General features: G+C 36.2%; 1 protein-coding gene across 2 annotated transcripts; it reads right to left on the bottom strand.

Moving 5' to 3' along the window:
- Positions 1-238: 238 nt before the first annotated feature.
- Positions 239-13,185, bottom strand: LOC135658742 (uncharacterized). Of its 2 annotated transcripts, XM_065176231.1 has the most exons (14): positions 12,056-13,185; positions 11,844-11,956; positions 11,106-11,135; positions 10,885-11,027; positions 10,111-10,287; positions 9,900-9,963; positions 9,694-9,798; positions 9,097-9,250; positions 7,598-7,687; positions 5,791-5,846; positions 5,422-5,479; positions 3,967-4,321; positions 3,825-3,930; positions 239-487 (listed from the first exon to the last, which is right to left on the bottom strand). In XM_065176231.1, the coding sequence occupies exons 1-12, from the start codon at positions 12,135-12,137 to the stop codon at positions 4,185-4,187; spliced, it is 1,209 nt and encodes a 402-aa protein (XP_065032303.1). In that variant the 5' UTR covers positions 12,138-13,185; the 3' UTR covers positions 239-487; positions 3,825-3,930; positions 3,967-4,184. The 2 variants fall into 2 exon arrangements, with proteins under 2 accessions (XP_065032303.1, XP_065032304.1); XM_065176232.1 differs by lacking the exons at positions 3,825-3,930; positions 3,967-4,321 and having other exon boundaries at positions 12,056-13,181.
- Positions 13,186-14,757: the final 1,572 nt, after the last annotated feature.

Raw genomic sequence — 14,757 nt, 5'->3', positions numbered from 1 at the left:
CTTTTGGCTTAAGTTAATCTATAAAAGAAGATTACATTTGGAGAACATTATCATGGAAAGCATAGACAACTGACATTGGCCTATACAGGGTTCCTCTACTTGCAACATCCGAGGTAAATCTTACGAAACTTGTCCATCTAACCAGAAAACCCATTTGTAGCACAAGCTGATCTGACAGTTGTTATGTTTCATGTATGCAGTTAGCATTTTGTTTGAAGACAATAGGCAGCAGGCCCCGTGAAAAATAGAATTGCCCATGAATTAGTAAAAGGATTATCATAAAAGTAAAGGGATAAAGGTCTGAAATTTTACAGGGAGGACTAGCCCGTAAATGATTAGTGTTATCCTGGTATCACTAGACCTGTATGCAAACTAAATGTTGGCGATGTTCTGCAAGAGTTGCAGCGAGTGATTCCGCATGCCCACTGCTACTGCTGTCAGATGCACTACGAAGCAGTTCCGAGCCCTCCCCTTCATTAGCTTTCACCTTTAGCAGCAAAGGTTGAAAAGCAATCAGCAAAATAAACAAACAGGAAAAAAAGCACAAATAAAGAATTAAGTCGCTCTCTTAATAAACACATGTTATCAGACACCAAAAAAACGGCAGCATTAAATAACATTTGAGACATTGACATGAAAAATACTATGGTGATAAGGTAACTATTTATAGAATATGTCAACTTTCAAAGAGAAATCTGCATTAATTGTCAAGATATTCATCAGAAGTTGAATGAATAGAAAATCATAGATAAATTTTGCTGCCTACAAAATAAATATATAATTTTCTTACAGTTTCCACTTCACTATATAAAAAACTTACTTTTGGTCCTTGCAACCATTAATTAGCTTGCAAATGCTAAAACGTTATTTTCATTGATACATCAAAAAATTATCAAACTGTGGTATTGAGACGAATCAAGCTGGGAAAACTGATAGTCACAAACGGCAACCGTGATCATGAACATACCATTACGTGGTTGTGCAGCAAGTTATTTGCCTGTTGAAATGTGGTTTAAATTTCTCCTAAGAAACTTGACACAAAATTGCCTAATTTTTTGTTTTCTTTTCTGTAACAAAACACTGCTTGCCTCTCCTTGAGAAAATGCAACCACAAGAATCCACAAGTTTAGATTTAACAGAAGCCTTAGGGTGTCTTCATGCCACACATAACTAATAGTTCCAGCAGCATCTGATTCTAACTAATCCACAACTTGATTACTCCCATAGAGGTAATGATGCTCTAAAGAAATGTGTTCATCAGGTATATCCAACTCCAAGATGCCCATCAAATAGGCAAACTAGGATTATAGAAATGCTACTGTATCTACTCTAGAAACATCGGAGGATGAATTTCCCTATATCCATATGCAACATAATATGCAGCATGACTACCACATTTTACAATTTTCATCACTAAAGCATTAAACATTACTTAACAAGTATAATCTGTGTGAACTAAAGTAATGAGCACTAAAGTGCCACAGCAACCATGGACTAATTATATAAGGTTCCACACCAGGAATCCCGGTGGTCACCAAAATGGCCAGTGTGGATTTGCTGAAGTATATGCTGCTGGCTAACAAAATTCTATAACTTAAAAGGAAAATGACTGTATATCAAGTTACTTTTCAAGATGCAGTTATTTGGAAAAGCAGGGTTGCTCTGTATCCAGATTTATGATATATCTTAACTAAATGTAACGGAACATAGATCTACAGCACAGAACAGCTGCTTTAAGTAGAGGCATCAATTGCTAATCACATGCACCAAGTCAAACCAAACCCACCAGACTGTTTAGGATAACTTGTCATGAACATAGTTCAGAGCCTGGTCGAGAACTCTTGACCTGTTGGCTGGTTGGCTATGTTAAGGTCAAGCATACATTTTGCTTATAGCAATGTTTTAATTATATCTTCTTGAATCCCCTTCTGACATGCAAAACCAAATATGATCAACCACTCTGACCATATAGCTATATAGTTTGGTTCCTCAATCCTCATTTAGAAATCTAAACCCACTAGAAAATTGGCTCGATTCACATCAGCCTTACATGTCCCTAATATAACCCATCTCAACGTGACTGACCCAACTCGTCAATCACCTCTAGTTCAAGAATTTGTCATCTTTAAGATTTGTCCCTTTTTGCCTCTATGTACTGCTAATGAATTTGAAATTTTATTAACAGGAAAGGTTGACTGATGAAGTTGCTGAGATGACTTGTAAATTCTCCTCTGCTCAGATTGAGAAAGTCTCCGGTAGTCCAACTTTGAAACTCCCTCATTTATTCAATCTAACTCCAAATTCATCGGGGAAAGGCCACCAAGCACCAAAGCAGCATCCTGTAGGTAGTCAAACCAATCAGGAAACTTTGCCAGCCCCAAAAACAGTTTCACCTCCATTTACAATTGATGAAGATGGTGAAGCACAAGGTCAGCGCCTTCAGCCATTACCCACTTGAGGCGATATTCAGATGTTGAAGACCAACAGCTATTATCCAGTTTCTACTTTGTTTACATAATAAATAGAGATGAGCAAATTTTACTTGTCTATTCACTATTCCATGTGGTTTAATTTTTCAGAGACTGATGATTATTATGCTCACAACATTCGTCGTTCTGTTCGTGAAGCTGCACTATCAAGCTCATCAAGCAACTCAGAATTGTTGCAGGAAAGAAGCAGTGATGATGGTTCTGAACACTTCTTTATACCTCTATCAACAACAGATGCTGCTTTTCAGAAAGAAATCGACGATGTTCCTGATTACTACAACTGGAGAAATCAACAACTGGTTTTCTCCTCACCACCAGAAGTTCAGGCCCCGATGAACATGACAGATCTTTCCTGTAATGCCAATAGCCAGCAAAGCTTCATTCCAGATATGTTAAATAGATTGAATGGACTGAAGGAGAACAAAAACCTGGCCAGGCTGTTCCAACCATCCACTGAAAAAATACAAAGAATGCATCCTGAAGTCAACGACACTCTGGATCAAGTTTTCTCACCTCCATTGTTACTGGAATCATCATTCTTCCAAGATGCATACGAGGACTTGCTCGGTATGGTTAATATTTCCAGGCATGTGTTGGTATTATTTTTTTCAAACTGCCTAGTGTGGGTGTTGATTTTGGTCTTCACTGTCCACTCTGTTGGCTGAGTGCATTGCTCATAGTTCTTGTTCCTGATTACTACACCGCTAACTGTGGCAACCTTTTTCTTTTCTTCTGCAGCACCATTATCTGAAACTGATGCTGCTCTCATGGAACACTAAGAGTTCCATATCCACCATGGTGGTGGTATTATATGCAGCTGAAGAGAAAGGTTAGATGCAGCCGTCTTGGTCGAGGGCCAACATCATACATTCGTTTGCGATGGTGACTAACTTAGGCAACTGAAATGTAAGGGTTTCTAATTCGAGCTTGAATCGTGTGATGTAGTCTAATTTTACACTCGATTCCACTGTTGTTGTTGGTTGTTTTGATGATGCATCTATCTAACTATCATTTTCTCTACCCGGTCATTGTGTAGCAGCTGTAATTATGCTGTATCTTTTCATACTTAACAAAATGTCCTTACCCTTCAATGGCTTGTTTTGTATTTGCGGGTCAGATCTTTTGTTATCGTCATGGGTAAATATTGGTGACGTGTGGACTGCAAGTTATATAATTCGGCATTATGTGAATCAGGTTTTTGTGCACAAGCAATCACTTTGCCTACAAATGACTCGTGGAGAATCCTCTGTAACCCATATGCAAATCAAAATTCTAATTGCATATAACTATCACAATTCTCCGTAACCACAGAGAAATGCAATTCATTAATTTTACCTTCGAAACCACTATTTTTAAGATCTTTGTGCGATGCAAATTCTCAAAGAATTGGACATCTCGAGCAAGTTTAGCAAGACTCATCTAGCTGGTGGGTGGTGGTGGGCTCAGTCCTGATCATCACAAATTATGGAATTATCACGGACTCACCCATCCTTCACCACAACTTTCTTGATGGCCGGCATGCTTCCTTCATGGCAAAATCTTCTTGCTCTTTTTCTGCTTGAGCCTCTTGCTGTGCTCATCTGATGATTTTTCCTGTTTGAGGGGTGGCAAGACACTATTGTCTTCAGATTCAGCTTGACTTAATACATGGGCTTCACTTGTTTCATCATCGTATTGGTCCCCAGTCTTTCTTTTCTACTTGACTTTACCAACTCTCTTCCTTTTAGATGCTTTCTTACCGCTAGAGATTGGCAATTCATCATTATCTACGGTTTCAGTATCATCGCATACTTGTAGATCAGCTTGTTGATCACAAGTATTGCCATTGGAACCTGTTTAACAAGAATTTTGAGACATTATCAAATTGTTTTACATGACGAACGAGTTCCTTACAGATTTTCTAACATTAATTAAAGAAGAAAACCGACCTATTCTAGAACATGATTTAGGTAAAAAGCTACCAACAATCTACATGTACAATTTGTTCCAACATCACTGTGCTGACAAGCACTGCCACAAAACATGCCTATTTGTCTGTGTTTCATGATACCCAAACACAAATACTTCATAGGCTAGCCAGATTTTTTTGTGTGGTAGAATACTTGACCAAACCTAAATGGAGGTACCATGACTAAAGATTCAACAATAACTAATGAGATGCCCATGACCACTGGGAACCAGAAGAGTCCTGATGGTAAGGCTTGTCTAAATCATTTGCTGTTAATAGTGTAATACAGTAAATTTATTGCCAATGATGTAAGAAGTCCATGGACTGATATTACTAGTAACTAGCACACATGGGCATGCTGTTGCTCAGGTATGTATACTCTTGAAACCCTGATATTTTATCAAACTATATAAATCTGAACACATGGAATATGTTTTGATTGGGTTTTATTTCAAATTTAGTATGCATTTAGGGCTTCGTTCATCATAACAAGTGATCCAAATTGTACCAAGTGGGCCTTGTCATGTGACCCAAATTGCCTAAGCCCATGCATTATCAGCATCCCTGTCAGGTCATTTGCCTAAGTGGGATTATTAGGAAGTCACAGTCTACCCTAACCAAATGGAGATGTCCTCAACAGAACTGGCTCAAAATCTCACTCAAGTACACTATTATCATGGTGTACATGATGTTCACGGTGTTAACCCTAAAGCTAGTTGACCTACTAATCCATTATTTGTATGGAGGTTAGCTATGTTTTAGATAGGACTTAGTTGACCTACTAATCCATTATTTGTATGGAGCAGAAACAGACACACGAGATGTTAACCATGTTAGTTATTTGAAATAGGTCAATCAAGTTATATGTACTAATATCACATTCATTTCCAATGTGAATCTACCGAAGTATCAAGTTGTATAGAGCCATAGAGCATGTAAATGTGAATTTGTAGCGTCAAATCCAAATTGTTAAATAAGTAATACCTTCGTCTGAGAAATGTGAATCGATCACCACATTTGTTAGATGTTGCTTGAGGAAAACCTATTAAAAAAAGAAATATACTCAATGATAGGTTTATACAAACCAAAAAGAAAATGTGAACTGTTTGCAAGCACAAGTTCTTGAACCTATGCATTCCTCTACAATATGCATCCAGTTACCCCAGTATAACCTATAAATTAATGGGCTTTACATGAAACATGAATCTAAACCAAGAGGAAGAACTAAATTGCAAAGCACCACCAAACTTAAATTCCCTTCTTTAAAAATGTTCTATTATATGTAAGCCAATGGATATTGAAAATTTTGTTGAAGCAAGATCCATTTATGAACTGATAGTAGTTATAGCATACCGCAGATAGAAGTTGTCTCGTCTTTGCATCCCACACACGCAAAGAGCTGTCCAATCCTATAAACCAATATCATCATTAAGCATGACCTTATAAACCTACGACCAAAACACTAATGCATAATGTGGCGAGTAAAGAACTAAGGCTTCCACCAAAGCATAGTTTGACATATTACTTGTGAAGACATGACATATGAAATTAAAAATATTTCATGCTTAACTATAGTTTTACCAAAAAAAACTCATAGCAAGAATATATATTACAGTTTCAAACATGACAAGAAATTTCAGACAAAGCTCTAGGACCAACAAAATAAGAGAAAAAGATTCTCTTACGTCTTCCACGTTCAAAATTATAGTTAACATTTAGTAAAAAGTAAACTTGAATTTGCAAGGTACACGTCACCACAAACAAGTATCCCAAAGTATGGCAGTACACTTTTCAGAATGTATCATCTTTTTAAATTACCAACAAGAGAACTTCCAAAACAACACATCCAAATATTACAAATGATGTCCATCTGATGCCGAGTCTAATGAGGTGGGAACTACCTAAAACTTGATGATGCTTACTGCTACCATTGAGATATTTTCTTCAATAAAATCTGTCAACATGACATAGCTAGAAATGAGAATTTCACACTAGGCTTGTGGTGTACTGCCCCAATGGCTAATCCAATCAAATTGGGGATTGGGTCAAGGTCGATGTCGGACCCAGGGTTGGGTTATAATTGTTCAAAACTAATCAGGACCAGGACAAGAACAATATCACCTATCCCCATCCCCATCTCAAGCCTCCCCCATCCTTTCTCCACGTATCCGACCGCACCAGAAAAAAACCCCAGCAATTTCATATAAGTAATTTCCCTACTATCTTGTTAATATAATTAAAGAATATATCAATAGTAAAAAATGTATTCATAAGCTATGAGATAACAGTTACATCAATCTTTGTTGGGTCGGAGATGGTACTAAGTTTATGAACCCGAGTCAAAGATGAGGCAAGGTCAGGGGACTTGGCTCAATCCAATTCAACTGGGTCGGGTTTGAACAGATTTGACAGGAAAACAGGCATAATCACGGTTGAATTGGGGTACAATTTTCCAAAACCGATTTAGGTCCAAGACAAGGACAGATATCACCTAACCCAACCCCAAGCCTGCCTGCACCATCCCATCTCACCCCAATGGAAAAAATGAACCCCCAACTATCTTGCAAATATAACTGAAGCATATGCCAATAATAATACATGTATTCTCGTAGGAAATTCATGTAGTGGTAAGACAGCTAGTACCATTAAATTTTTGTGTGGGTCAGGGATGATAATAAATTTATAAACCCGAGTCGAAGATGAGCAGGATGAGGGCCGTATGTTAGACATAACACTCTGGTTTTCATTAGAAACACAAACAAAAGGATGTTTATCTTTAACAAAGTTGATTGTAAAATAACTCCCAATAAACCATGAAAAGTATGTCAAACATTAACCTTCAAGATGAAACAGTATGCACCCAGTAATTTCTCTTGAAATGAAGCAATGAGAATTTTTAAAGGATAAAATCCAAAAATGGCTGATAATCCATGGAGGATCGTTACTCAACAAATCAAAGAACAATAGAAAGCTTGAAAAGTTACATTAAATGAAAACCACCAAATATATTAAATTTGGTATATCTGAGTTATAAACTAAAAACTTCCAACATGGAACACTATTCTCTTTCCTTTTTTTCGAGGAAACAAAACACTATTTTGTGCCATGGTAGAAGTAAAGTTGACTGAATATGTTGAATTAACAGTATACAACTTCTTACCACAAGATGCTATCACGGGAAGTTCTGGATGTCTCGCTATAGATCTGATGCTTCCAGAGCACTTACCAATAAAGCATCCCATCAGTTTTCCTGAAAACAAGGAAATCGACTGCCATCTAGTCAACATCAGGAGTTAGTTCTAAATATTAGTAACCCTGAATCACTTGAATCACCAGGGGCCAATTCATCATTGATAGAAGCTAATTATTAACTGTCTAACAGGTGATACAAATGTGAAACCATTACAAGAAAACTCAGATATTTCAAAATAATAAGCATCAGAATAACGGTAAATACTACAATTCAAAAAACTAAAATGAATGGTACTACCCAATATTTTAACAACACTAGGAATTTGAATTGTTAAATAAAATTTTTCAGCTATAAGCATGTCCTAGCTTCAAGCTCACATTGGAAAAATCTACTCAGTTAATTAGATGAAATATTATTACTTGAACTAAGTTAATAACAGAAAATAAAAGTTCCAAGTGAGTCAAGCTAGTTCCGTCTCTGATAATGAGCTCACTTCATTAACATTCTTTGGACCAAATCCTTAATCCAAGAGCACAGGTCACCAAAAATGTAAACATAAAGCATGAACTTCTCAGAAATGACAGAAAGCATTACTGCACAAAAACCAGGAGGATGACTATACCGCACATAGTTAAGAATAGTTGAGCCAGTTCATTGACAATGAAAAGAAATTAGAACATCATGTAATCAACTGAGAAAACTATGTAATATAGAAGTTAGCATAATTTCCTTTTTGCATACCATACCTGCAACACATGTCACATTCAAACCTTTAGTTTCCTTGTTGGAACTGACTATTCCTGGTTCAATATTCTTAATTCATGTTGAGTCTTAAACTTTTTTTACGATTTCATAAAGGCCTTCAACATCAGCTGATTGCTTCTAAAATTGCTTATGATGTAGCCACATATATTGTCTGACATAAAACTGTTTGAAAGAATTTTCTGTTCTACTGAAAGTTTTAACTCCAACAATTTGACCATAAAGGAATAACAAGTTGAGGTTCATCGGACAGCCCAAAAACTAAAAAGGTTTTATCGATGAAATAAAATAAGAAACCGTGATAATTTTGTCCATTATGGTAATAGGACTTAATTTATTATGGGAGTAGGAACAAGTAGCTAGACATCTGATAAATGTCTATAAGAATCAAAGAGTCTTAGATATGAGATGATAACTAAACGACAATCAGAGAAAGGATCTGATCAAGAAATTATATCCAATCAAGAAATTATATCCACAAAAAAAGAAAACAAAAGAGAAATAAACAAAACAGCTAAATATAATTAACAATGTAGTTGCACAGTGACCTTGTAGAACTATGACTTTCACTAGTTCTCATACATTAAATTTCAGAATCATGAGATTATGATCATAAAAAACAACAAACTAAAGAGGATGAATGAATCAGGTAAATAAAATTAAAGCATAGCCGCATGGTGTACATTTAGAACTATGACTTTTACCTGTTCTCATATCAAATGAAGCAAGATCCCCAGAACCATTGCCTACATAGACTGTATAGCCATCTAGATCTTCACAAACTGCTTTAATTGGAGATTCTCTAAAGTCGACTGAAATTATAGGTCTCCTCTGTGCTGAAGTGTCATAAAGACGAACCTATCACAAGATATAATTTTTAACAAATAAGAGAATAACAGCATACTGGTCATTAAAATCTCATGCGGACTGAGTAATTAGTTTACATCATTTTCTCAACTTCTAAAGCAATGGGTCAAGAACTATTAACCATATACAAAAGATTCATTAACCAGGATAGACCATATGGTCAAGAATATTTCAACATTAATCAATAAACAGAAGAAAACTGTTTATTAACTACAAGTTGGTTAACACTCCAAATGTGCAAGCAGTATTTGTAAAAAAGTTTGGTCAGGCACTGTTATCATAAAATCAAACTTAAGACTTTCAAATGTATCCTCGATCTCATGGCAACAATTGCAAAAGTTGTCGAAAGACTTACAATAAAAGTTATACTCCCAACTATTAGCATTTTTTAGCTTGTAAGCTACAACTAGTAAACATATTTCATAGTGCCATACCTGATGATTGATCGTGCCAGCCACAACTTTTCTATGGTCATCTTCACTCAGAAAAGTTGCAGCAGTAAACCAAGTTGGAGAGAATATACCAAGTCTATTAGGAGGCTACAAAAGACAAAGAGCAAACCGATAGAATCTTCATAATCAAAATACAAATAGACCAGAAACTCTCATTAAATTGCACTAATAAGAATGAAGTGACTCACAGATTTTGCACTCCAGATCTTACTGCATTTTCCAAGATCCCACATGTTCAATTCAATGCCATTCCTGAGAGAAAAGAAAACACAAATTAAAGTACTAGGCCAAAATTAGGCAATATAACAACCTTTCAAATTTTTATTAAAGAGGCTGTCACCCATGAATATAATTGCAACAAACTCATATACATTTCTTTAACAGCTTACGGAAACTTACCCTCCAAATAAGGCATAATTCTCACTTTTATCCACTGAAGAACATATTATTTTACCAGAAGAGCATACATTCCATGTAATATGAGAAGCAGTAGTTGAGTTTTCTGGCGCATCACCGACGGGAATGGACCTCAAGCAAGCATTACCCTTTTCCAGACAGGTAAGTAATGAAACTGACCTGAAAAACATAAGGATTGAATGAATATAAGAATGTGCATGCAATTCGAGATCACAACTAAAGTTTGTAAGTAACAGTACCACCATGAACTAAATTTTACTCGATAGATGTACAGAATTTCCATTCTTGCATACAGATGCATGCATATGCAAAATCATTGTGAATATACGTCAGCTAGTTCTCCTCTCTTCTAGTTCTAATACAACTTTCTTTGTCCACAAAGCTTTGCTCTTGAATCACTAGATAAACCTTCGTATTAAGTTTCACTATCTATATACATTGGAACCTTGGGATGTCAAATACAGGAGTAAGTGCTGAAAGCAAGAATAATCTATCTGAACTTTTTTATTCAATGTCCTGCAGATACATATGCCTGCAGCAGTCTTTTAAACATGATAGTGTCATAGGTTTGACCCTCTAAATGCCAATTGGGCAGGTGCTAAAATTTTAATTCAACCATCTGTGATATTCTTTCACATGAACAAGTTTCTACAGAATATATCTTAGGTACAGCAGATTGGTAAAATGTTCGGATACAAGTTCAAAAAAATGCTACATCTGCTATGAGCTATGAACTATGGCATTTATTTATGTTACCTTGATGGAACATCGATTCCTTTAGTTTTGAAGAGATGCAATCCAACAACATGATCATCATTAAGAGAGCCATCCAGTGATAAGGGTTGATCGATCTTAGTGATGCCCAAAGCCTCTCCATTAATAGGATTTAGACACTCAACCTGGAATTCATAGAATATCCCATGTTTCAACAACCTAGAAAAAGAGGGTTTTCTCTTGTTTCATATATGATAACTTACCAAACCATTCTTGCGAGCAACAGCCAAAAGCTGCAAAGAACAGCAAACAATTAACAAGTGTCATGTCTAGAAGGTAGAAGAATATTTTACACGTCGAACTGTTATGAGATTAAAGATATAATTATACTAGAGTAACATATAAGAATTTCCAAACAAAGGAAAGAAAGGTGGAAACACATCTTTAGTGATTACATGCCAATCCAAGAATGTGAAATAGAATGTGACATTATAGTCAACAGAATTCGCAAATCCAAAACAGGGTTCCAATGAATTATAAAACTTCCTTATAGGAATTGATCCTAGATCTCAAACTAATCGTGAATAATCACATTAAAGTTTGTATAATACTTAGGAATGCTTGTCCACCGTAATCAAACTCTAAAATCTTTGAACATACACTTTTCTTTTGTAATGTTAAACCACCATATCTCCATTGATCATCCAAATTAAACTTTCAAGCTGGAAAGTGAAGGCACAAAATAGGTTTCTGCTTCTTTAAGAAAGAAGAACATAACATGAATATTAGCTTCAAACTAGTGAAGCTTTCATTAATATTCAAGAGAAACTAATAAGATCGATTTCTGGTTTACTTCAAAACTACCAAGAAGCCATGAAGATCCAAAAGGAGACTAACATAAGCTTTGATTTGATTGTTTACCTCCCATTAAGTAGTTAAGATTGTCATAGCATCCATTTATGTATAATAACTCAAATCCAACAAAGAATGTGATAACAAACCGGATCAGTTTTGTGATCAGAATAAGAAGCAGCAAGGACACAAGATGAAGCATTTGGCTGCCCCCATGTTTCTACCACCTTTGGAATTCCAGTCTTTCCATGAGCTTCGACAACTGAAAACTCATTGCAATATCACATCATGAGTTGTAATTAAGAAATGCATGCCATGTAGACCATTCAAGAAAGAGTAATGTTTAAGCAATAACAACCACCTTTTACAAGACCGAGCACGTCAGTCGTCAAGGCTCTCAAAGGTGGGCATCCAGGGCACTCCAATGCACTTGTTCGTGGCATCTTCTTGAAACCTTTTGGCTCCTCAAAACTTCACCGAAATTATAAATTTCACCAGTAAGTAAAAGCAAAACAATTAACCGATCAATAGAACACACAAGAATAACAAAGCAATTAAGGTGTAGGGGCTGCAAAATCTTGTGCTGTGGAATCTCCAAAGAGAAGTAGGTAGAAAAAGATCAATCAATGTCCCAAAAATTACGAGTTTCAAACATACTTGATGGGAAGGAGAAAACAAAAAAAGACAAAAGATCTTTTATATAATCACACTGTGTATACATCTAAACTAGCTTCAACATATTTTTTCATGTTCCTTAGAGCCACAATATCGGTATCCTGTCATGCTAAACAGCTATTCTTTCAGAAGTCAGGAGCCAACTCCTCTTTCGAATCTCGACATAATGGAGCCTCTATCTCATTTAGCAGCTTACTAATAGTAATCGTCTGGTAAACATCCCATCTTGATCGACGCATTATGTTGATCCAACTACTAGGCTATCATATGGTGTTTTGTTTGTCTTCAAGTTCCTTAGATTAATTGATAGTGGACATGTCACCCGAATCCCAGTCTAATGTCATAATGATCTTAAATTAAGAATGTACCCTCAACATCACCCAATTTCTTCGAGAAAGAAAAACAAATTAATCGATAACATAATGCTGTTGGATTTGGTAATTATCGATGAGCTTTGTTGATCATCCAAGCATGTAACAACTGTATCAACCATCGAGTGGACATATCACCCGAATCTCAGTTTAATGTCATACTGATCTTAACTTAAGAATTTATCCTTAGCATCACCCAATTTTTTCGAGAAAGAATAACAAATTAGTCGATAACATAAAGCTGTTAGATTTGGTAATTATCGATAAGCTTTGTTGATCATCCAAGCATGTAACTGTATCAACCATCGAGTGGACATGTCACCCGAATCGTCGATGAGCTTTGTTGATCATCCAAGCATGTAACTGTATCAGCCATCGAGTCCAGCAGATACCTGACCAAGCCTGGTGCTCTATCGATGTAAGACCAGATGATGGGGATAACAATAGAATTTACAGAAAGGACGATGCAAATAAGCGAAGGATGTCACAACCGAGGGCATAGGTGACGCTGAGCGAGCGAAGACGAATCAACAACACCCGTAAGATTGGTTATGAGAGAAAGATCAATATTGCTGGCTATGGAAGGTGCCGAGAAACCCGATTGACGATTCTCGACACCATATCGCCGGCGACCATACCGAAAACAGAGCGACGAGTTCAAATCGGAAAGAATCGACACATGAAGCTCACTTTTAGGAGGGATATAGAACATGTACCGGATCTTGCAAGAGGGGAGAACGTACGAGTCTGCTAGGTCAGAGATCGACAACTCGATTTGGCTGATCTCAGGAGGCGTCCGGCCAGGGCGATCTACGCTCGCTCGACGCCACTTAACCGGTGGCAAAAAAAATAAAGAAAGGATGGTCAGGGTTCTCGACTACGGGAGGGCTGACGGGTGCATTATCCTTTTTGGTTTGGCTCGCTTACAAACATCGTCGAGTCGGGTTTAAAATAAATTGATCTCGATCCAAATTTTATCGCTCGGTTCGGGTTATACCTAGTCTCGGTAACGATGGAAAATAAATATTAACTATTTTCCTCTCTTTTTTAGTTTTTTATTTTATTTTATAAAAAAAATATTTTTTATTATAACAAAATTATCATTTATCATTAAGATAATATCGTATAATTAATTGAAATAAGTCGATAGGGAAAATAAAATCAGATAATTAATTATAATCGATTGATATGAAATATTAGAGTCGATCACCGTCCAACATATATTATCGTGTAGATGTTAGCATAGAAAGACGGTTCAAGCTTAGCTCCCCTGTCACTCATATGCATAAAATATAAATGGGGAACGTTAGGATAATTGCAAGCTATATTCTTTATAAAGAAACACAGAAGACTGAAAGAAAAAAAGAAAAGATGGTTAGGGTTCTCGACTACGGGAGGGCTGACGGGTGCACTATCCTTTTTGGTTTGGCCCGCTCACAATTGGCATCGTCGAGTTGGGCTTGAAATCAATTGATCTCGATCCGCTTTATAAAGAATATAGATTGCAATTACCCTGACGTCCCCCATTGATATTTTATGCATATGAGTGAGAGAGGAGCTAAACTTAAATCGTCTTTATATGCTAATCTCTACAAGATAATATATGTTGTACGGTGATCGACTCTAATGTTTCATATCAATTGATTATAATTAATTATCAGATTTTATTTTCCCTATCGACTCGTTTCAATTAATTATATGATATTATCTTAATGGTAAATGATAAATTCGTTATAATAAAAAATATTTTTTTTATAAAACAAAATAAAAAATTGAAAAAGAGAGGAAAAGAGTTAATATCTATTTTCTACCGTTACCGAGACCGGGCATAACCCGAACCGAGCGTTAGAATTTGGATCGAGATCAATTGATTTTAAGCCCGACTCGACGATGCCAATTGTAAGCGGGCCAAACAAAAAAGGATAGTGCACCAGTCAGCCCTCCCGTAGTTGAGAACCATAACCATCAATTCTTTTATTCTTTCAGTTTTCTATGTTTCTTTATATAGAATATAGCT

This window comes from Musa acuminata, unplaced genomic scaffold (assembly GCF_036884655.1).
Source record: "Musa acuminata AAA Group cultivar baxijiao unplaced genomic scaffold, Cavendish_Baxijiao_AAA HiC_scaffold_412, whole genome shotgun sequence".
Lineage (NCBI taxonomy): Eukaryota > Viridiplantae > Streptophyta > Magnoliopsida > Zingiberales > Musaceae > Musa > Musa acuminata.
This window is presented reverse-complemented; position numbering and strand designations above follow the sequence as displayed.